Below are 24,754 nucleotides of genomic sequence, written 5' to 3'. Positions count from 1 at the left end.
GTCATCATCTCGCATCGGAAAAAGCTGAGGCAGCGCAGCCACTTAAACTGGGGCAGCCACTAGTGACAAACAAGGTACTTTGTTATACATGACACATTACAGTGAATTTTGAAGGTCAGCACCCAGTCTTCACTTGATATTTCATAAATCTTAAATCATCAGGGTGCAGTATGACTACTTCCAAGCTATCATCTCCGTTGGGAACACTGAGGAAATTAATATGATTATTTATTATGTACACGGCTGGAAGAAAAAAAAAAAAAAAAATCTGTGTAAAACACAGATTGCAATGATGATGTAAGCTTGTTGTTGACTTTCCCAGTCTGAATGACTGAGCAGAGCAGAGGGGGTGGGGTGTCATTAATCCATGGCTAGTGGTGACCCGACAAGCGAAAATGAGGTGTAGTGGGGGATGGGCGAGGACACTGTTGTTATGACTGGTGCTTGGCTGCGGGACAAACTTCCAGAGGCCTCGGCATTTTTTCCCCCCAACTCCATCTCATTGGTCGCTTTCAACGAGGAAATGTGGCTCCATTTTGCCGTGAACCTGTCAGACGGACCGGGAGCTAACAATTAATCAGCGCTTGAGGACGGCTTTCAGCGTTAGCGAGCCACGGCGTGTTGTCGGTGCTGCTTTTGGAGAATAGGTTAGTCACCCGGTGTAGCGTTATATTCTTGTTCCGCACGGTAGAAATGTGACATAACGCTCTCGCTTGAATTTAGCCCTGTTGGCGAGTATTGTTGCAGAAGTTTCCCACCCCACTTCATCGTGTCCGACCGAGGACACGCGGGACACGGCCGCCGTCACGAGTTAATCGTTAAATCGAGCTCTACACAGTGGCGGTTAGAAACAACAGTAGTTACAGGCAGCCCATTTGTGCATGTCGGGTCACTCCACTGTGTCGGATGTCTGAAGCCGTTGCTGGCTTCTTAGCGCCTGGCTTTAGTTTAAATATTATAACCTAATAATAGTTAATGTATGTCCGAAAACGATCCTTCTTGCAATCGATTAAACAGATAACATGGTCTGACTCGAGCACGAGACCCGTGGAAGATATCGTCACTTGCAAGGTTTAATCCAAGTAGGTACGAGATTATAGCAACACTGCCATTAGCATAGCACGCTACCGTTAGCCACCTCAATAGCTTGTTAGCGAAGCGGACGATCTCACGGTTCTCGTGAGAAATGCTATTTAAAAAGAAGCTAACGTGACGTTACTGTAGTAGCTGTATTAAATAATTACAGGCAACGCGCTCCCATGTGGTGTTAGCGGCAGTAGTTTGGGAGTTAGCTGTTGGTGAGCCGCATTAAAATGAACGAAATCTTAGACCGCCTTGCCTCACTGGCATGTGTGGTGATGGGTACGGCCGCCGCCAAGGCAAAACTAATGTGAACTCGCATGTTAGCCAGAGAGCTAACGTTATCAAGCTCATGGCAGTGCATATCGAGCGCTGCAAATGAGAAACCGACCATTACACAAGTTAATGAGGTAAATTAGAAGACGAATCAAGTAGTGGGTGTTTGCTTGATAATTACCTAGAAAGCTAGAGCCGATAAATCCTATCCCTATTCTCCCTGGTACATCCACTTAGTGACCCATGACATGTGGGCAATTGTCAGCCTGCCGCTACATTAATTACACCAGTAATGAGTTAAATGATTGTTGCACTTCATGGATACGGCGCTTCACTCTCATTGACAGAAAAAAAGGGGGAATTTGTTTTTGGCTCGCTTTGAAACAAGAAGTGAATTTTGAGCCATTCATCGGCATTAGCTGACTATCCGCCTCATACAGTGCGCTGGTTAACGTACACACTGTAGTTTGTTCAGCCCATTCAGTCGCCACAGTGTGTGGGGGATGGGCATTGTATTTCCTCAAGTAGCTTGCCGTGCTATCTTGCTAATTTAGCTACCGGCAGATTAGCATGGTGACATAACTTGCATGTATTTAAGTTGCACGGAAGCAGTGTGACCAGAGGAAGGGCAGCTCAGCAGTCACACAAACGACTTTTCTTTTTTTTTTTTTTTAAATGGCGACAAAACAACATCTGACTTGTGTTTTGAATTTGAATGTAACTTCATACAAAACGGACTGAAACGCCACAGCTTTTGGCCCCAGTTTTCAGAAGTGAGATGTAGGTTGTAGGCAGCAAGCATCTCAAATGTATCTTTGAAGAGAGAGAAGAAATTCAAATTCAAAGTTATAGTATTTACAATATTCATCAGGTAGTAATACAAACTTAGAAATATGTATTCTTTCCGTAAGTGAATAAAGAAGTTGTCCTCAGAGGATATAGGATCACAGAACACCGTTTGGAGCTAAAAAGGTGGCAGGGTCCGCCAAATGTGAACAAAGTAAAAAAGTATGAAATCGTGTTGTCCTTTAAGATCAGTTTGTGTATTCAGTCATGAGTTTGTTTATTTAGTTAGGCCTTTAAAAAAATAATTGCCTCTTTTGATTAGAATTTCCTCCCCAAAACTACATAGTGCACCTTTAATAAGTTAAAATAACAATGACATTTCATTTCCTTGATACACATGAGTACCTCCCTTGTGGTATTTACACTATGCATAGCTCAAGTATCCACAGGTTGTTTTGACCCAGTTTCTCTCATTGTTTGGTGACACACCCCTTTCGTTCATAACACTTTCCTCTGACGGCCCCTTCACTGACACGCTGCTAATAAACTGTCCATTCTCATTAAGGTAATTTGTCACTGCCTGATAGAGAGTCACTATCTTCTGTGAATATTTACCAGGGCCTTCTAAATGGCTTCTTGTGCTGCTTCACCAAGATTTAAAACACTTACTAATGACAAAAAAGTGTTACTTGGGCATCACTTGTGCCGCGTTCAGACCAAACTGAACACAGCATTAGGTGGAAAGGTAGGGCAGATGGCTAAACTGCAGTGCATGATGGGAAGTGGTCTGAAGTGTTAACAAGGAGACTTTTGAATGGAATACTTTTGATACATATTGGCTGCTGAAATAATGATAGTTATACTGCAGTTAAGCATGTAGTTTTACACAATATTGAACATTTCTAAGCACCGGAGAAACAGTGCTATCATTATCCTTAATATGATCTAGATGTGATGTCCAATCTTAATGTTACTTAAGAATATTTCAGAAGCTGGAAGAGGTGCATTCATCTTCTTTCTTTTCCCTTCAGGGACTGAGAGTTCTTGCGGAAGACAACGCAGCTATGATGTGCATCTGAAGACATCTTGATCTCATGGGTAGTGTATCTCACTTTAATGTCACACTTTGGATGTTTGTTTTTTCCCACCTGTGTATAGATTTTGTCTGACCTCTTTCTCTGGCTGCATGTTCAACTGTTGTCTGGAAGATCACATTGCAAAGGCAAAGTGTCAGGAGTCACATAGAGGAAAGGATGACTTAAATTTAGCTTTGTATTCAATCTGTGGGAGAATGGTTTACAGGAATGACTCAGTCAAGACCAATAAATTTTTTTTTAAAAAAGAGCAGAAACATGAATGAAAAAAACAAAATTAACACACTTGTTTATGTATTCAAGATATTGAATAGGTTACCATTAGAACTGTTTGCTGGCTTGTAAATGTAGAGAATATCCTGCATGCATTGTTGTTTCAACAATAAGCAGAGGTTACGTGTAGGAGAAGTAAAGGTTGTGGCTTCAGTTAGGAGAGAGTGAGTTCTTGGCGAAAATGTATCCTGCTAGGACAGGAGTTAAGACGGACCAACGCCTATTTATGAAGATCACACTTTGATGGTATTTAATTGTTGTTTTGAGATCATGTGGTTGGTCTCAGTTATTTTGATTACATGATGTGGAAATGTGTTTCACATCAGACATGGTTTAGTACATGGGTGTGCAACTATGGAAAGAATGGCTTTGAACCAAATATACATCAGTTAGGAGTATGCCTTAATGTTTTTATTAGAACCTATACATGAATTATCTGGGGGTTGGTAAGATAAGAGAAACCAGTAAGAGCAACCTTTTGAAAGTATCTGACTGTGTGTCTGTAAACAAACCCCCCCCCCCCCCACATCAGGCTGCCCTCCAAAACGCAGAAACGCACCTCGCTGAACTACACTGACTGTCCCCTTACCTCTTGCTGTTGGCCAGCTGGGAAATGTGTTAGCAGATAGTTCACTACATATAAAAATAAGCAAAATAGCCATCATGAATGTACCTCAGTGAAAAAGGCTACCTGGTCCGGCAGTCACTGTTCAATGCAGTCTGTGTGTGCTATCATCACTGGGTTAGCCGCTGATCGACAGTCTGCTGCTGCAGAAGCATGCTCTTTGGCTCAGGGGCTGTGTGCTTTGAGCTTAGGGCACCGTTGTCATTGCTACCTGATTCCAACTACACCACATCTCATTCACATGTAGGAAAACACATACCATCACAACAAAACTAAACAACAAAAACATGGTCATTACAGGTGGCAGAATTTCTATTGTATGCTGAAAATCGGTCTAAATGATCTTACATTTTCGATCATTCGATCAAAACAAAAGCAGAATTGTACTCCCATACTTGCGCACATCCAAAAGAATTTGAGGCACCTCTGACAGCATCAGAGACGCTGAGTTTATTTTCTGTTTTAAAACTCCCTTATTGATTTGTTTGGGAAGAGAGTTTACTTGCGAAAGAGGATCAAGAAACTGAATTTCTATATTTTGTTATTTATTGTATTGTTGAATTCCAATAGAGTGGCATTATTATTTTTTTTTGCTGATCTAATTGCAACAGTCATTGTCTCAGTCAGTTATCTGTACAACAAATACAGTGGGAGACCTACTTGGGCACACAATTGTAGTTTTCTAGAAATGTGAGACTAATGTCAATGATTTAATGTCGTCAGAGCTCTCCATTCGAGCTGCTTGAGCCACTCTGAGTTGGACAGTCAGCTGCTTCATAGGCCTGGGGGTAATGATTCTGAACTATGATGCTGATAAGCTTAAAATGTTAGACCGCAGTGACAATTAAGTTAACCTGACAATTCTGACTTGCTTGTTGTTTAGGCCTTACTTGTACTTTGCTAGCTACTGGTTAGGCTGCTGTAACATGAGTCAATCAGGTGAGGATACGTCATTTGCATGTGTCACTCCATGTGTCTAGTTATCAGCTGTTTGTCTCTTTGAAAAGTGAAATAAGATGGGTGGCATAGTGATATGTTACGTTGGACGTGGTGTCAGCTAGATGAATTGGTCGACCTATTCTTGTAAGTGTACTCTGACCCCGTTCACCGCTCTGGCGTCACTTACATGGTGATGACGTTTGCAGGCACCCTTTCAAAACAGGCTGGTGTCAGATATGCAAGAGTGCACCGTAACCACACTGCACCTTAACCACAATGTGTGAGAAAAACACAACACACTGTAAGAGCACAGTGCAGTGAAAAACACATTTTGTTTGAATCATGCTGTGGTTTCTGTCAAAAAATGTTCATATATTGTCTGCAAGTCTTCTGTTAGATATTCAGATGTGATCAAGCTGTTTGCTGAGTTCTGTAGCTTCAGTGTGAGAAACACTAGCAGTCAGGACTTTCTGACCACCTTGTCAGGGATAGCTGAAGGGCTTCTACTAGATTCCAGGCCTCTTGGTTCAGTTGGTCTTGGATTTGAGCCTCTGGGATGCGGCAGGAGACATGTTGACTTTTTCAGCGGGCTGGCATGATGGAAACAGTAGATGTTCTGTCCCCCGTCCAGACCCCTTGTTTATTTCCACAGTCCCATTTTAAACAGAGCGGGTTCTGCATGAATAAATATGGAGTCCGGACGCAAGCACTGTAGGTTCTGTTATTACTGAGGTTTAAAGCCCATCTATTCCAGACGGTTTGGGCTAAAATACCCAGCCTGCCTCATGAAGACTGCTGGTAATTATTTCCAGTTGTAGGTTAATGAATGGAAACATGTGCCCTGCCTAGAGCCAGGAAGCTTCTGCAGCTTACAAACGTAGAGAGGAACGAAACATCATAATTTATGAAATGGCAGATCACAGCGTGCAGTTTCCTACTTTTCTGTTTTGAACTTGCGAGATCTAGGCCGAGCTAGGTGACTTTTTTTTTTTAAACCTCATGCTCTTCCTCTTCTCAGTTTTCAGCGGGCGTGCCAGTTTGGTAGTGAGTTACGTAGTTAGCTTGTAGTGTAACACCACACCTCGGTGTGTGTGTGTGTGTGTGTGTGTGTGTGTGTGTGTGTGTGTGTGTGTGTGTGTGTGTGTGTGTGTGTGTGTGTGTGTGAGTGACGGCTTTCTTTCACACCTAGCTTGGTGCCCCTGCATGTCATCTTATTTTTTACTGTCCATTTATGCTTCTGTGGGTTGTTAATGCACTCTAGTGATGAAGATACTACTAAAACCTCCTTTCAGCTCACTGTCATGCTGTGTAATACCATTTACTCTTAGTAAAGCAAGACACCCTGCTCTGTGGTTTGCTTTTACAGGCTCCTATCCTGTGCTGACCCAATGGTTTAATCACCAGGACTAAAAATGAGCATTAGCAGTGATGAGGTCAATTTTCTGGTTTACAGATACCTGCAAGAGTCAGGTAAGTGTTTTGGAGATTTTTGTTAAATACATCCATGAAATGCATTCATTTTTCTGCTTAAAATAGTTAAAATGTAATATTGCAAACTGCTGCTCTATTGAATTCTCCAAATGATCCATGCTTCCTTCAGGCTTCTCCCACTCAGCATTCACCTTTGGCATAGAGAGCCACATCAGCCAGTCCAACATCAATGGAGCCCTGGTGCCCCCTGCTGCCCTCATCTCCATCATCCAGAAGGGCCTGCAGTATGTGGAGGCCGAAGTCAGCATCAATGAGGTCAAACTCATCCTTTATACTGTCATGTACTAATAAGTGTAACTTAACAGTTGAATCAAGTTACAATAACTTCTAGATATAAAATCCCTGCATTGTGCGCTAGCTTACACACAATTTACTTGTCTGTACATCAAAGTGTATAAATCTCATTCATCTACAATTCATGTTAGATGCTTTCATATCTTATTAATTGAACTCTGCAATAGAATGGTCCGCCAGTTTCTTACATTGGTATTATTACCTGTTGCTGAAATGCTTCATATCCCTGAAACTTGTACAACCTAAGATATACGATTACAGGAAGACAAGCCTGTCTACTACCTCTGGCATGCCCTGTTGCGGCTTCTTAACACATACCTGGGGTCCAAAGTTTTCAGCATGTGGATGAACCCCGGCTTTTCCACTGTATATATGGGCACCATATCTTTGGCGATATGCAACATGACTTCGTCCATAATAGCTGTCCACTGGGCCCCTTTCTTGTCATACGGGATACAATGATTAAATGATTCTGCTAATGTTGGCTGCTTTTTAGCAGGAGTTTGTGGGCTGCCGTGGTCTTGTGCATCTCGTAGTGAACAACATTTGTCCAGACCTGCTGCATGATTCTGTTTGAGATGCTGAAATAAATGGGTCGTGCCGCTGCCTTTAGAGAACAAAGTCTTTGCTTGCTGCCATGTTGTTGTGTTTGTCTCTCTGTGGAAAGTAAATGCGGGGGGGACGGCGGAGCCCACTATGAATTACGGGAGCCCATGGGGAGCGGCGGAGGAAGTTAAAGAGAGAACCAATTTTCATTTTTAAAAATCTTCCTAAACCACAAACTCGAATTAATCGATAATATCGATTTATTTTTTGAGTATCTTCAAATCCTCGATATGCTCACAACTACAAAATACCCACCATAAAAACTACAAATTACACTGTCATCAAAACTACTATTTCTCTCAATCTCTAATGTATTATGTTTGCTCATTTCGGCTCAAAAACAATCTTTGTTGTCTTAAATAGTTGTTTTTTTTCGATCACTTTACAAGTAATCAAACATTGCACTGAATTCCACAAATTTTCATTCTGGATCACCACTGAAAAGAGTAAAAAAAAAAAGTTTCCTGTTGGCCCACAGACTGAAGAAAATAACAGCTTGAGTTTACCCAAAACTAGCAGGTAGTCCAAGATTTCGCTGTTGGGTGGATATCAAAGATGCTACCAAAGCAACACAGCACTTAAAACGAGCACAGCAGAAATGTCAGATAGGCTGGACCACTGTCTTTAACTATATATCTTAAAACGATACAGTTGCAGCTGAAAATGACAAAAGAATTAAGAATTAACAAATTAACAAACATGCTAATTTCACACGTCTCTGCAATGCAAATCAACCCCCTGTGTACCCGGAAATGACTGAATTGTTAGTACATCAACACGGTGATTTGATCTGAACACTTTCATAAAGAGATCAACTGTCGACTTTATGTTTTGACTCATGTTTGTCTGTTCGGCTATACATTGTTGTGAATTAGATGGGTAATGTGAATATATACATTTGTATTTTGTCTGTGTAGGACGGGACCTTATTTGACGGGCGGCCCATCGAGTCGCTGTCTCTGATCGATGCTGTAATGCCAGATGTAGTCCAGACCAGGCAGCAGGCCTACAGGGACAAGCTGGCCCAGCAGCAGCAGCAGGCGGCAGGCAGTTGCAGCAGCACTGGGCCCCAGGGAGGCACCAAGAACGGAGAGGGTGCCGCCAACGGGGAGGAAAATGGATCCCACGCCTTAGCCAGTAAGCTTGCTCATTGTTGTAAACAATCTTTGAATCAGCTCCTTAACATCACGTGTTTTTCTGTGCTTGGGTTAAAAAATGGTTTGCCAAATTCTGGATTTTTGTTTTTATGCTCTTATGCAAGATGTTATTCGTGAGTTATATGCCTTGACATAATCAGATTCATGCGCATAAGATGCTTACACAGCTGTTTGGGATTCACCCACTGTGTATTTGTGTCCTCTTTCACTGGAATGTGTGTGAGTTGTATTTAATCCTGCAGACTCTTAAGCAAAAGTGTGAAGAACCTTTCTGCAAATCCAAAAGCAGAAAGGACAGAAAACTTCAAATTATACAAACTCGTGCTGGGCGGTCTGACCTAAAAATGCATCAAAGTACATTCTAAATATATCTCGTTAAATCCTTTCTCCCTTCATAATTGCCAGAGAAATGATTTGGTTGTAGTGCTGGACTGTAAGGAACATCTCTTTGCATGGAGTTAAAGCTTACCACCCCGTCTAACTGAGTGTGTGTGTGTGTGTGTGTGTGTGTGTGTGTGTGTGTGTGTGTGTGTGTGTGTGTGTGTGTGTGTGTGTGTGTGTGTGTGTGTGTGTGAGAGAGAGAGAGAGAGTGTTGCTTGTCTTTCTCATGACAGCTGCAGTACATGATTTTGTTTTGTAAATGTCTGTGGCTTACTTGGCATTACATAAAGCTACTTTGGTGTTTCTCTCTCATCTGCACAAGTGTTTCCCACATGTGTAGCATCGTCTCTGTGTCTTTACTCACTTTTTCCTAGCGTGTAATTGTTTGTTTGTTTTAGTGTAAAAAGGAAGAATGTGGTCTGGGTTCACAGGCGTCAGAATCCAATTATAGAGTGCTACTGACGGGTAGATTCAGGTTCTCACTGGCTAAAGATTAGTCCAGCCGGAGCCTACTCACTTGCATGGGTGTGATAACTTGTCTTTTGCACAGAGCTTACTTTTGGACAAGCTGTGTTTTGGTAAAAAACACTCTTTGTCATTCAACGAGAGCACAGCCTGCTCTTTAATTGCGCAGCTGTTCAGGCTGGTGTTCACTCAGCACAACACAGTTTACTTGCGTCTTGTCGAGAAATAGTGGCGTCGCCATTCTCCTTGAAGATCAGACGATGACGTACGTGTGCAGCGCTTTGGGACCAGTCTGGTTCGTAGGAAATTAGATGATGTCAGACATCTGTTATTGCTTAGATGGATGCAGTTTAACTGCCTGGGTGTTAATATTCTTTGCTGTGTGAGCAAACATTGGTAATTCATTCATAAGTAAGCTGTTTTTCATCTTGTGTGTATTCCTTTACCTTTGACAATCACAGTTGCAGTTTCATCCCCCTCATCTCCAGAACATTAGGACAGTACTTAATGAAAACATTACTGCTTCTCCCTCCTCCCTGTAGATCACCACTCAGAGATGATGGAGGTGGACAGGGACGTGGAGATCCCCCAGAGTAAAGCCATGGTCCTGAGGGGCCACGAATCAGAAGTTTTTATCTGTGCCTGGAACCCTGTGAACGATCTCCTCGCCTCCGGGTCAGTATGTCTCCATCATCCCTCTCCTCCCAGAGGTTTTCACTGGTCAAACAGTGTCAACAACAGCATGGAAAAGTGTCATTCTTACTAGGACAGTCAGTCAATGCATTAGTAAATTTAATACAAGCAAAATTTCACATGTAATACAAATGCTTTTTAATGACCGCCTTCAACCATAATGAAGTGAAAATGCACATCAGCAAATGATCATGTTAGTCCCTCTGGTCCTGTTTGAGGCCAAGATATTGTTTACATGATTAACCTAAAGTATTAGATTAAGAGTTAATTTAAAGCCAAGCCTCCATCTCTTATTGGTCAGTAAGCTAATTTTCAAAACAATCAAACAACAAATGGAGTTTTAACACAATAAATTTCTCTTGTTCCGGGCAAACATGGAAGAACGAGGAGGGTAACCATAGGTGCTTCCTCATCAATCACCATAAAACAAATCTTTGTTGGCTTAAGTCATTGTTTTTTCAGTGTCATTATCTCTCCCCAGATGAATGTGGTCATGCAAAAGAATCTCTTACAATGTAGTGTTTTTACAGAAGATGGCATCGTTCACATTGTAACTGTGATGCTCGCAATATGAGGGATTTTCCTGTAACAACTAATGACTAAAGGCTTATTGTGCAAGATGTCGACTAACAGCTGTTAGCTAACCAAGACTGGACTAAGAGGAGGCAGTTTAAGTGTTTTTTTCACATACGTCATGCTCCACATCTCACCTGTATGTCAGTATTAGGCCCAACAATGGCTAAAAGACGTTTTGAATGTATTTTTAATGGTATTTTAGAGTTTGTAACTTCCTGGAAAATCATTAAAATGCTGATGACTCATCCTGCACTCGGAGGCCTATGTTAATTTTTCGTCCAGTAAACGCTTTTTTTATTTTATGATGCTGCTATGGATGTATAAAAAGAAGAAAGTCACCAGAGGAGCGTGTTGCTATGGACCGGGCTGCACCGATAACTGCACAAAAACACAACTTTATTCAGTGATTTGGGTGAAACTGGGTCATGTTTTATGGATATTAATATTTTCTGGTTTGCTCTCTGCTGCCCTCGGGCTGCTCTGCCTTGACAAACTCTGGGCAGATAGCTTTACTTGTTGCTAAATGAACTGTGAACAAACGTACACACCAGCAGCTTCTCAATGAACACCTCTGGACTGGAGCTGTATGCAGCCTCTAATTCCCACTATGGAGAGCAGTTAGAGTACCATGGGTTTTTTGGAGTCTCCTGGTAGACAGATAACAGTAGCTTTGTTGCTAAAGTAAGTGCTCTACTGCTACTAAATGTTGTTTGCTACCGTTAGCTCAGTAGGACGTCCATGCTGACTTAGCCCCTTGTTGCCAGGTCCCAAACCTGGCATGGAAACCACCTCGGTACTGTATTCGCTTTGTCAAACAAACCTCAGTCTTCTCGAAGGCGGCGTTTTTCCGACCGTGTTCACTGGGAGCTGCCAGTCCAAGGAGAGTCAAGTCTGCAACTTGGCGGTTAGGGGGTGTGGCGGGGCATGACGTACATTCCAATCTATTGGCTGCCGCCTGTTTTTACAGGAAACACGTAACGATGCCCAAGCAGTCGGCATTCTATTTTCATGGGGACTTTTAAGTTATGTCGCTTGTCCAACACTTTGTTGGGTTAATGGTGGACACCAAGCGCTGTATGTCAAGAAGTTAGTTGCAGTTTCACCATCTGTAGCCGTCTCTAGAACTTGTTTTTTGGCTTTAGCAAAACCAGACAGATAGCCTCCGGAGTAGGGCTGGATTCTGTTAACACTAGGGCTGCAACTAAGGATTATTTTCACTTACGTTTTTAGTTGTTTGGTCTATAAAATGTCAGAAAATGATGAAAAATGTCAACAAGTGTTCCGCCAACGACGCCCAGGATGACGTTCTCAAATGTCTTGTTTTGTCCACAACTCAAGTTCACTGTCATAGAGTCATCCCAAATTTCTCAAACCCATTCATTGATTATCAAAATAGTTGGCGATCGATTTAATAGTTGACAACTTATTGATTTATCATTGTAGCTCTAGTTAACACTATGCACCTCTTAGCTGAATTGGCCAAACAACAAATATCGCCCTTCACTCTATTCTCATTAACTTTTTAGGGTCAAATTAAGCAAAATGCACAGCTTTGTTAGTCCCAGGTTCAAACAAATCCTCTCACTGAAACAACCCTCTCCTCCCAGGATGTCCGACATGGAGACGTTCTCCACCCGTACTTTCCAGTATTTATATCAACACAGGAGATTCCTAAATTTCTGAGCAGTCAGACAAATGGAAAAGAAGCATGAGTGATTGGACAGGAGGCACCAGCTGGTCTGCCCTTTGGAGCTTTCTCTTTCCATCAGATCAAGCAGCAGTAGATGTTTTGGACTCAATATGATAAAATTATTTTGAGATTAGTGTATGTTCGTGTGAAGAGTTGATTCTCTCTTTAACACCCATCCCAGGATAGGCTCTAGAGGCGGGAATCTGTAGAAACCTCATGATTCAATTTGGATCAGAATCAGAGGGCTGCCATGAGATTATGAAATAATTTTCGATGTATAAAGATTTTCTCTAGAAGATTTATTTTTTTGACTGTATAACAATTTGATACTTTTAAAACAGCACATTTGTAATGAAATGAATGAATGAAATTAAGACTTACTTTGATTATCATTTTAATATCCAGAGTTTAGAATGTAAACACAATGCACAAGTTTTACAATTCACAATTGTGTTTTACATTTTTCACGTATTGCCTTTAGTGTTAGTCCATGACATCACCTGCCTTCACAGCACATGGATCAAAGTTCTTTGTCATTACAAAGACGTGATTTAACTCTGCCAAACAAAACAAGATGAAGGAGTAGAATGACTCATCATCTTTCTCAAATGTCATTAAATCTTTTCCTGCCTAAATCAACCATGTAGTGCTTATTTATAAACCCATCATTGGTGAGAATTCAGCTGGGTGCATTTACTACATCTCCAGCAGTCCTGCACCTCAAAATAAAATGACAGAGAAAAAAGCACTTACCTGTGGCACAGTCTTATAATTTATGAAGGTCTGCATTGGGGGCAAATATAAAAAATATATAAATATAAAGTAGTTTTGTGCCTCTGAAATTTATTTCTCTGTTTTCCTCAACAGATAATGTGAAAAAGTTTGCTAGGGATTGATAGAGATTTTGGATTTGATTCTGGGTTCAGATTCGATTTAAAAAAACAACCCTAGTCAAGAGCACCGAGGGTCGGTTTTAAACCGTTCTCAGGTGTGATTTGAAGAACCAGAGCTGTGTTACGTGCCTAACGTTAGATTGTCTATGTGTATTGTGTGTGTGTGTGTGTGTGTGTGTGTGTGTGTGTGTGTGTGTGTGTTGGCTCGGGCAGGTCCGGGGACTCAACAGCGCGGATCTGGAACCTGAGTGAGAACAGCACAGGCGGATCCACCCAGCTGGTTCTGAGGCACTGCATACGGGAAGGGGGCCAGGACGTACCCAGCAACAAAGACGTCACCTCACTAGACTGGAATGTGAGTCTGTGTGTGTGTGTGTTGTTGCACAGTATGATTATGTGTCTGTTCAGCAGAGTGCAGTTTTTAGTAATCTAATCTAGCGATGTGTGTGTCAGCGTGTGTGTGTGTGTGTGTGTGTGTGTGTGTGTGTGTGTGTGTGTGTGTGCCTGTGACCGCTACTTCTGCTAAAGGCATTCCTTCCAACCAGATACATGGGGGCGAGTCACTCCCATAGGAGGAGTATATGCCGTTATGATGCTCAGCTGCAGACTATTTTTTCCCTGAGTAATAAAAGTCAGTGCACAAGGCTGATTCAAGACTAATATTTAATCTGTTAGTAACTATTTACTACTACTTTAAATGTGCAGCATGTAAGAATTGGCCAGCTGTTGGAAGTCATACTCTAAACAAATAGGGTAAGCATATCACCAGAGTAACAGCTAACTGCTGCTAACTGTAGCTGCTGTTAGCTAGTTAGGTTGGTTAGCCATGTATCTAGTGACTCTTGGCTGTGAGCTCGGAGCAACAAAAGATCTCTGCAACACAATAGCCTACAAAGACATCATAATGTAAAAACTGTTATTTCTTCACATTGTCTTGCAAATTTTAGTTTGTTTTTTGTATGTTTTCAACAAAAATCCTTACATATTGCACCTTAAAAGCAAGCCTGGTTAATAAACAAAGCAGAACATGCCTGTAATGCTGCTTTTCAACCAAAATTAGCGGGTCTACAAGGGTTTTTTTAAACGCAGGTCAGCCTGCCTAAAATCGTCTATTGACCCCATTCCCACTTCCCGCAGGCAAGGCAGACCGTCTGTGATTTTTATCTGAAATGTTATGTTGTACGAATGCGCCAGAAATAGTTTTTACTGAAGAGAAAACAACAATAGACCCAGTGTGAAAGAAGTGTCTGTAAAACGGTGAGAGCATTCTTTTGAGCATCACAACCCCTACAACCCAGTGGGGTCACTGTCAGAATTTGAGCCATTTGGTCCAACAACATTTCAAAAGTCTGGAGGAGCCGGGCGCTCAGCGATCCAGGTATTTTCACAGCTGGGAAGTCAAGCTTTTTTGGCTTCTAAACACCACTTAGCAGTTTTCATTGAAATGAACGGGGGTCCGCCTCCAACACTGTGTCCAGTAATAAAATTTCCTTGGATAGATGCATCCAAAATTCTTTCCTTATTTACGCGCCACCACCAGATGTTGATAACACGTCATCACTTTGTGCGGCGGAATTTAGCATGTTCACCAGGGTCTTGCGCTCAGATCAGAGCCGAGCTGAGCTGATAAAAACCGTCTACTGCAGAGTCCATTGACCCCTGATCTTAGCGGGTTTAAGTGGGATTTTTGTCCAGTAGAAAAGGGGTATGAGATGAGGTTGTACCTGATGAGAATACGCAAATAAAACTGAGATAGATTGACTATAACTAACTCAAAACTAATAAGGATCATCTCTCTCTTCTGTTTCAGAGTGAGGGAACACTGCTAGCAACAGGCTCATATGATGGCTTTGCCAGAATATGGACCAAAGACGGTAGGATTCTTACCTTCTACCACATCACCACATCATACATGTACCTCTGCAGGAGTGTTCGGATGGTGAAGGTTTTTTTTTTGTTTTTTTACATTTTCAGGTAACCTGGCTAGTACTTTGGGTCAGCATAAAGGTCCTATATTTGCACTCAAGTGGAATAAGAAAGGCAACTTCATCCTCAGTGCTGGTGTAGACAAGGTAAGGCACACTGATTTTAGAGTTAAATAAGTTTGAGACATGATGATGTTTGAGACAAGGGTGACCTTGTGAGCTTTGCAGTGTATTCTGTGTTGACAGTTATCACTTTCAAGCTACCCATACTGAAATGTAACATTTCCCATGGAGCCAGGATGTTGAGTTGGGATGTAACTCAGTCAGGGATGATCTCTAATGTGATATCAGTTGCCACTGTGAAAATATTTGACACTTTGCAACTGTACTGGAAAGGATAGAACTGTTTCCCAGTTTTCTAGGATGTTAAATCTGCAGTAATTAACATTTTAATCTTAATAATGGATGAAATGTGTCGCTCGTAGTGATACACCCACAGAAAATGATAGAGAATGGAGAGCATTATCACCCAACTCTGCAGATCAGTTCAGCTCTGTGGATTGCAGCATCTTTCAGCTAATTGCTTTGGTTTTATAGATTCTAGCCTTTAAAGTGGACAAGAAATGTGTCATCAATGCTTGAGATTCAACTTTTATTTTTGGTTGGTCAAACTGCTACAGTAGAGCTAAACCGTGAGCTTCATATTCTGAATCAAGGATGTGGATTATTAAACACAATGTCATAGCTGTCCAAGATATATTTACCAGCTAGGAGACTGAAATGATATATGCTGCTGTAGAAGCCACAAGTCTGTATGTTATCAGCCTGGTTTTACGAAAGACATGTTAATTACCTCCACCAAGGAGGTTATGTTTTTGCCCGTGTGCGTTTGTCTCTTGGTTGGTTGGTTTGTCAGCAGTGTTGCACAAAAACTACTGAATGGATTCCCTTGAAACTTGCATGGAGGATGGGTCGCGGCCCAGAATCCCAGAATAGACCCCATTTATTTTTGGTGCTGATCTGGATAAAGGGACGGATTCTGGATTTTTGTTCTCACTTTCATTAACAATGCAACATATAGGGAGTGTTTTCATTTATTTATATATTTATATATTTATTTTCCATCTTGTTAATTTCTGAGGGAATCATACATGGACCTTGGTGGGAATAATAAGGCAAAATTAGTCAGTATCTATTAATGAATTAAATTTGAAACGGATCCAAATAAAATCCAGATCTAGCGGATTTAAATATGTTTTATTTGACATTGGATCAGGCTTGATTGGATTTAAGGGGCCTTGATGGAGGTATGCACTCTACTGAGTGTTATTGTAGTTTGGAAATTCATGGAGAATGACACTAAACACAGCAACGTCTCTGATCTGTGGAGTTGGCTGTTGCCATAGAAATTTTTACCGCACTCTCAACAGTCGTGTTAGCTAGTGAATTACTGCTACCAGGATTGGATTGTTGTTGTTGTTGTTGTTTATGTTAGGTTTACCCCTGAGTGACCATGATCTCTCTTCTGACGTGCTGCTTTTCTTAGAGATGAGGAACAGTGTCCAAATAACTGCAAGTGAGTTAGAAGTCATTGGAACGGAATCATTGGCAATGGTCACTCTTGAAGTATTTACGTACACAGTCTACTTTTAACTTATTTCCATTTTCCAAATGTGCTATGGTCTTAAAACTATTAATGTTAGGATTTTTTTTAAATGTCGATGGAGTGAATGAATGGGAAATTCACTCCTGGAACCACTATAGTTTGAAATACTTAAGGATAGTTTTGCTTTCTTTATGCTACATAAATAAAAGATTAAATGAATCTATCTGTTACCAGCTATGATAGGGGAAAGGCACAGAATAGGGATGGCATGCAGTGAGACCACAGACAGGTCTGTGCAGATATTGTGTTCTGTCCTCCGTCTCCGCCTGCATGTCAGGGTCTGCTTACACCAACACTAAATGTTAAGGACTGACAGCTGGGAGATAGATATGCTCTCCTCCTGTCACACAATGACAACAATTTATGGAAACTGTTGAAGAGTGCCATCTAGTGACGTGAAGTATAATGACAGATACAGTGTCACCTTTGGCATACATATTAATGCCCAACTGCTGATGTCTTGCAGGTAGAAAAAGGCCTCGAGTATGTGTGATGTAATAACATCCCTCCACCTCTACTGGTGCAGTTTGTTCAGTGAAATGAGTGTAAACAGCTTTTTTTGTTTACATAAGGACGCCATTTTTGTATTATTATGTAATGGGTTTTTTTAGAAATGTCCCTCCAGGAACGACACTAGTTAGCACTAACATTAAAAATATCCTCCTCCCACAGACCACAATTATTTGGGACGCCCACACAGGAGAGGCGAAGCAGCAATTTCCTTTCCACTCAGGTGAGTGACTGGAGTCAGCTGACTCGTCCCACGTGACCCTTAATATAATAGTCTCTCTTTTAGACAGATGTTACCTTTTGCTGAACTGTAGCGAAACGATAGTGATGATAAATTCAGACTGTCACCTGTCATCAAGTCTGTGACTGATATCTACGACTTTCATATTCAACCCAACTTTACTACTATCTGCACTTGTGTTGAGTGTGCATGCCTCACTGCTGCAGCAGCCCTAAGCTCTGTCTCTGCCTCCCAACAGCACCTGCTCTGGATGTAGACTGGCAGAGCAACAACACGTTCGCCTCCTGCAGCACAGACATGTGCATCCATGTGTGTAAGCTGGGTCAGGACAGACCTGTCAAGACCTTCCAGGGACACACGGTAAGACAGGACTCCTGTGTATAAGCTCTCTGACAGGGAGGGCAATAGGAACCCTCAGAACACACCCCTGTTCTGAAAGCGTTGTAGATTAGATAAGATGAATTCTGGCTCTGACTCACCGTAGCTTCTAATCAAAGTTACTACTCTTAAAATGCATTTATTTACAACTCTAATAACCTATGACTGGTGGTGGAGAAACCTCCTCACAGCTGTGACTAACTAACTATGACATCACTTCATTGTGTGAAGTATAAAAATACTACATCCACCCTATTTTTGTTATGTCTGTTGTTGCCCACATCCATCAGTCAAATACACTGTGTCGTCATTTTGTTTACCAACACTCTTTCTCACTTTAGAATGAGGTGAACGCCATCAAATGGGATCCCACTGGCAGCTTGCTGGCCTCCTGCTCAGACGACATGACACTCAAGGTCAGTCCATGTAACACGTCACTTAGTGGCTAAAATTGCTTAATTTTAATCGTTATCAAGGAATATGCTATTTGAAAATAATCCTTAAAAAAGGCTGGATTTTTGTCATAATCTTGTGTTTCATTTACACAATGATTCACGTATCCAGAAGTATTTATAATATTTGAAATGAAACAATCCCTTTGTCATTTTTGTTTGTCTCAGGTGTAATCATGATTAAAATACAGTTGGGCGACTGAGGTGTAGATCGATTTGTAGCGTTGAAGCATTGTTTTTTTTAAAAAGCAAATGGCGGCGGGCAAGTAATGTAATCGTTGAATGCCCAAACACTGTGTAAAACCTGGAACACAGACCACTGCAGAAGGCCTTATCCCTGTGCCGGGTTTTAAAGGGGGTTTCATCTCATCACCACATGTGCCTACAGTAGCTGTGTTTAGCCTCAGAAGCTTGAAACAAAGTTAGCCAGCCAGCAATATAAAGCAAGTTAAGATGGAAAGCTAAAGGCGAGTAAAAACAGCATGGCTAAGAGAAACACACACTGGCCCACAGAAAAGTGAGCTGGTTTAATAAAATATAACCATCAAAGTTCATGAGCAGCTGGTTAAACAAGGGGCGGTACACATTGAAAAAAATGCAGATGTGATGATAAAGGTTTCGAGAGTCTGGAAATGATCGGTTTATGTTACTTGAAAGTGCTTAAAAAGTATATTAAATACATATTGAATTTTGGTCTTAAAAAAGGTGAAGTAACGCTGCATACAAAAAAAAAAACCCTGAATCAGACAAATTCCTAAATGAATGTGCTGATGTAATTTGTGATAAAAGCCATACCAACAGCTGGCATCTCCCTTTCTGCCATAGATCTGGAGTATGAAGCAGGACTCCTGTGTCCATGACCTCCAGGCCCACAGTAAAGAAATCTACACCATCAAGTGGAGCCCCACAGGCCCCGGGACCAACAACCCTAGCGCCAACCTCATGTTAGCCAGGTGAGACCACAAAGCGGCACCTGAACACCACCCTCACTCTCATTGTGTGGTTTTGACCTCATATACATACTACAGGCTAGTTTTGTGTTGAGGTGAGATGACACAAATACTGTGAATGGAGTCTTAAGTTCTTATATTGGAAAAAGGAAGAAAGAAACCTGCAGTGTCTTTCTAATGAATTATATACTTTTCACATAATTATGATGTGATATCAGAATACCAAGATAATATCAGTGAATCTTTTTTGCTGAATTTTTAATAACTTGTACAAGTTCTCTGTCAGCTGCTCTTGGTAGCGTTCCCGTTCCTTGATAGAACTTCATCAATAAAATATATGACAGTGACCTCGGGGCTGCTGCTCATATAATATTCTGGCTCGACTTGCTGTAATAAGTTTGACTTGGATTGCAGATGTTTATATCACTCACTACGTCTTTAGCTATTGGCTAACATAGCCTGTGAGTCACTACACAGCCAACTCGAACACTTTTCAGATGCACGTAAGTGAAGGATGCCGCAGTGGCTTAACTGACTCTGAGGAGATGACACAGGGTCAAACAGATCAGAGTGGCCTTTCCAACTGAACAATCAGATAGACACTGCCATCCACTATATATTACTGAAATCCAGTGTCTGTCAGTATCTCAGTAGAATATAAAAATAACACTGAAAGATGCTGCTGTGTCATGTTGGTCTTCCAGGATACCGTCTCAGACTGGGAGACAATTGAGTCATAAAGTTTAAAAATAAAAAAAGACATTTGTTTGTTTAAAGGTCCCATATTATGCTCATTTTCAGGTTCATACTTTTCTACTAGAAAATGTTCAAATTTTTCCCACACCGTCTGTTGTTGCAGCACCTCTATTCACCCCTGTCTGACCGCCCCGTTATAGAGCTTGTCTCTTTAAGGCCCTCCTCTTGTAAAGCCGGTCTGCTTTGATTGGTCAGCTCTCAGAGGCCTGAGAAGGCACCGCCCACCATGTTTCTGCATCAACAACCATACAAAAGTCCTGATGACTTTATTAAAGGCACAGTTTCTGAATATGGGCTGTGTCTTTTTCTCTGTGGATTGAGCATTTTGATACTTTCACAGTATTTATATAAAACCTGGACATGCTTTATAATCACAGACGACATGAAAATCTCCCTTTCAACAATATGAACACGGTGTTCGTGCATAGAAAAGTGATAAATTCGGTTGTGTCCTTTAATGAGAGCTGTCATGTCCAGTTGACACACTGTATCTCACTGCTGTGGTACATGTCAGTTAATTTAATTGCTACACGACTCTCACTCTTCCTCTCTCTCCTTTATTCAGCGCATCATTCGACTCCACAGTGCGTCTGTGGGACGTGGAACGCGGGGTGTGTATCCACACCCTCACACGCCACCAGGAGCCCGTCTACAGTGTGGCCTTCAGCCCTGACGGCAGGCACCTCGCCAGCGGCTCCTTCGACAAGTGTGTCCACATCTGGAACACTCAGGTCTGGGATAATACTTTGAATTAATAGAACAACATTAGCCATTATATTAGGGATTATAGATTATGGATTAAGTACAAAGGATAAAGATGTTTCCTAACTTGTGTTTCCTCAGACGGGGGCTTTAGTCCACAGCTACCGGGGGACAGGAGGAATCTTCGAGGTGTGCTGGAACGCCACAGGAGACAAAGTAGGAGCCAGCGCGTCAGATGGATCGGTGAGTTGTGCTGCCTGAGCGCTCCGTCGCACACATCGTACACTGAAAGCAGCAGCCACTCGCGCTCTCTTTGGCTCCTATGTACTACTTCCAGCCCAGACTGCTGACCCAGGAAGTTTGTTGGTCAGCCATGTGTGATAAAGCTTTGACCGAGGTCAGCTGACACCATAAAACACCTCCGAATCAGGGACAAGACTGAGGTCAAACACGGTTCTGCATGTTGCAGTGCCGTTAGCTAACACTACATGGAGCCGTCAGTGTCACCGCTCACACGCTGAACCATCTATATGTCGTTTGTGATAAACACCTTTAACAGTTGCTTCAGAAAGTATTCAGATCCTTCCATTTTTTGTAATTAATATTAATGCTAATAATCAAGTGTACTCATTTATAGTTGGGCCTTTTTTTCTACATATTAATACTCCATAATTACTAAACACATAACAGAACAGTTTCCAAGCTGGTGCAAGGCAAATTCCCAAGAACACTCTATAAAACCTTTCAGATGGGACAGGTCTGAAGCTTTAACCAGAGGATGGTTTGACTGTCCATCCAGGCAAGAGGAACCGAGAGCAGAGAGGTTACAGCCACACTCCCATCAGTCGGGTGTTTATGGTCGAGTAGCGAGACAGAAGCTTGTGCAGAGTTAAAGGGATGTTGCAGCCACCTGTGTGTGCCGGGTAACACTGAAAAAGAAACTGAAGGATATCATTTTAGAATATGAGAGAAAAATGCTGAGCTCTAGCTGGGGTAAATCAGATCCCTTCAAGAATACTTTCTGCTGTTAGTGTGCCTCTCGGCATCAGGGACTGGGAGGTGGGCCAGGATGACAGAATGATATACAGAGAGCCTTCAACAAAACCTGCAAAAGTGAGCACATTTCAGCACAGCAGCAGACAGCCAAGACACACTGAGGTGGTTTGGGGACAAGAATCTGAATGTCATTAAGTTGCCTGTCGAACCCCGCTGAAAATCTGTTCAGAGCCTGAGAGGACTTTATATGAACAAGCATGAATTTGCAGTAGCTGTGACCAGGACGTGCAGTCATCCACGCATACATGCGTTCACATGCACACAACATAACAAACACTGAACCTCCATGACAGATTTCAGCTTCATAGGAAGCTTTGTGGACCCATAAGCTGATGGATTTTTGTGGACAAGTGAACTAACGGGACTATTTGCTTATATTTCTTTTACCATCCAAAAGAACAATGCCATCCCTGAACGATTACCCACTAAACAGTCCCCCCTCGCTCTGCCCCTCCTGTCTACTGACCATCACAGGACATACTGCTCCTATGGGCTGTGTAGATCAGAAAGAATACATGAAACGGCGGGGGGAAAATTATTCTCCAAAACTAAAAAGTGCCCCTTTAAAGACCTCAACAGGAGATGAGGCTAAGGCCAAGTTTCTGAATTCTACTATGCCCACTAATCTTCCCCACACAGAGGGTTCTGTCTCCTTTCCACTCACAAACAAAACAAAACAGGTGTTTGGATGTTAGACTCTCGTTAAGTAGCTTGGCCTGAACAATTCACAGAATAGAATTTGACCCTCTACAGTCTTTTATGGTTGGTTTATCATAAATGTCATTTATGATCCCCAGCAATCTCCTGGCCTTTGTTCACACTGTTATTTAACAGAACTGTGCTTAACAATCAGAGGGAGGGAAGCCACATGATAGATCTCATGATTGAATTTTAGTTTGACTTCTCATGTGACTCAGTATCCCCTAAAGACATTTGTATGAAAGGCACTAAAATCTGAAGTAGGGATAGGGCGATTTCATTATGGAGATAATCGTGAAAATCCCCATGTTGACGTACAGTCCTATCTCGGTTTCCTGATTTATTTTGAATTGCCTCAGTCTGTCACTGTGGCTGCAGAAGGCATGGCTTGCACATTGTGTCCACCACAAAACAAGTTAAATTGAATGTGTGAATACTACAGATTCCATACTAAAGAACGAGATGAGGTTAACACTATGTATTTATTTTTCATTTGTGCAGGACGACCTTATGATTTATGATTACTGATTTAACTTACTGAATTATTTACTTATTATATCATGTTTTTCAACAATAACAATGTGTTTTCTATCTGTGATGCCATAAAAATATTTTTTCATAACAAAATGAAAGGTTTAAGTAATTCCAGCAATTTTAGTTTTTATTTTAAAGTTTTACGAATATTTTGACGATTATCTGGATAACATCATGAATCACAATCATGTTGGACAGGATAATCATGACATGAGATTTTTATACTGTGCCATGACCAACATGAAAGTGATTGTTTGTTTGTTTCCTGTAAGAGGTGGCAGAGGGAGATAGTCTCATTATGTCTCACTGTCTTCTCCTTCCTGTTTCTCCAGGTTTGTGTATTAGACCTGAGGAAATGACACCCGTCTGGGGGAGCCATGGACCGACTACGAATGTGTACATAGCCAAAATGACTGTCTGTCCCTGCCTGTCCACCACACTGCTGTAGTCCCATCAGATGCCATGGCCCGCCATTACAGCCAGATGGAGCGCTCCCCCTCCCCCCTCCCCTCCATATGTACACACGAGGACCACACCATTGCCACATACAGCTGTTATGCACAGGCGTCAGACAGACCTGCAGGAAGAAACATTTCTGTCATCACACAGTACAAACAATGTCGGAACGGTCACATCCAAACCAAAACACCAGGATTTATCTCGCTTTCCTGTTTTTATCCTTTGTACCAGAATTCTACAGATTCTTGTTTTCTGTTGGTGTGTGCATATTGCATATGTCAGCATCTGGTGTCCTGTGGACATTGTTGTTTTTTGAATTTGGATTTTACTGATCTCTGTGGGTTTTATATTAACATGTGGGGTGGGTGGGGTCAAAGCTGTTCATTGGGAGATCCATTCACCCACTTCTTGGCACTCATTAAGTTTAAAAATGGTAAGATGAAGTGGTTTTGTCAACTCTATTTTTATCCAATAGGTTTGTTCCATTTTTGCCATTTTTTAAACGAAAGTATAAAGCAGTTAATCAAAGGGTGAACTCTCCTTTGCTTTTGCAACTTTTATCCTCAGAAATGGTTTTCAGGTGTTCACAATTCATCAGGTTAATACAGAGCTCTAAAGAATTTCAAACCTCTAGGCTGAAAGATAATCTTCGTAGCTGTTAAAGCGCCGTGTCGATCTCATGTTCTAACCGGGCATCAACGCTGATGTGCGGTCAGCTTCAGGTTTCCGTCACCGAGCTCATCCTGGACCTGTGTCTCGAGCTCACGTATGGACGGCTGTGCTGAGGCGTCAGTAGTGAAGTAACATGGCTTTCTGGCGTCGGAGCAGCTCCTGGGATCGGTGGGGAGAGAGAGAGAGAGAGAGAGAGATACGGGAAAACAGGCCTATAACCGCTCGCATCCATCTGACGTTTTTTTAACAAGCATAATTGTGTATGTTTCCTCAATTAATGGCTTGTTGCTAACAAATGCTGAATGATAATCAGACTAAGCCGTTCTAATTGTGTCCTGTTTCCCCTGCTTGGTCATTAAACATCAGGACATCGTCTGGAGTATCGCTTCCTCTGCAGGCATGGGCTCTTTGATCGCACCTATTGAAACATGGCTC

At 41.8% G+C, this 24,754-nt stretch overlaps 1 protein-coding gene across 3 annotated transcripts; it reads left to right on the top strand.

The window, feature by feature from the left end:
- The first annotated feature begins 563 nt into the window (after window positions 1-563).
- tbl1xr1b (TBL1X/Y related 1b) lies at window positions 564-24,175 on the top strand. 3 transcript variants are annotated; one of them, XM_073491024.1, is made up of 16 exons: window positions 564-647; window positions 3,174-3,240; window positions 6,440-6,543; window positions 6,674-6,819; window positions 8,382-8,601; window positions 10,010-10,142; window positions 13,533-13,674; window positions 15,130-15,193; window positions 15,294-15,391; window positions 17,583-17,643; window positions 17,900-18,021; window positions 18,381-18,455; window positions 19,317-19,444; window positions 20,763-20,928; window positions 21,041-21,142; window positions 23,521-23,627. In XM_073491024.1, exons 3-16 carry the CDS (start codon window positions 6,486-6,488, stop codon window positions 23,545-23,547), a joined length of 1,542 nt encoding a protein of 513 aa, XP_073347125.1. In that variant the 5' UTR covers window positions 564-647; window positions 3,174-3,240; window positions 6,440-6,485; the 3' UTR covers window positions 23,548-23,627. The 3 variants fall into 3 exon arrangements, with proteins under 3 accessions (XP_073347125.1, XP_073347128.1, XP_073347127.1); XM_073491027.1 differs by lacking the exon at window positions 564-647 and adding an exon at window positions 902-1,086 and having other exon boundaries at window positions 23,521-24,175; XM_073491026.1 differs by lacking the exon at window positions 564-647 and adding an exon at window positions 1,005-1,082.
- The last annotated feature ends 579 nt before the right edge of the window (window positions 24,176-24,754 follow it).

Source organism: Pagrus major, chromosome 21 (genome assembly GCF_040436345.1).
Source record: "Pagrus major chromosome 21, Pma_NU_1.0".
NCBI classification, from domain to species: domain Eukaryota; kingdom Metazoa; phylum Chordata; class Actinopteri; order Spariformes; family Sparidae; genus Pagrus; species Pagrus major.
This window is presented reverse-complemented; position numbering and strand designations above follow the sequence as displayed.

Coding starts and splice junctions, on each gene's coding strand:
- tbl1xr1b (XM_073491027.1), top strand. CDS start 6,486: ATGAGCATTAGCAGTGATGAGGTCAATTTTCTGGTTTACAGATACCTG. Junction 10,143..13,532: donor AACGATCTCCTCGCCTCCGG/GTCAGTATGTCT, acceptor TGGCTCGGGCAG/GTCCGGGGACTCAACAGCGC. Junction 19,445..20,762: donor GCCAACCTCATGTTAGCCAG/GTGAGACCACAA, acceptor TCCTTTATTCAG/CGCATCATTCGACTCCACAG.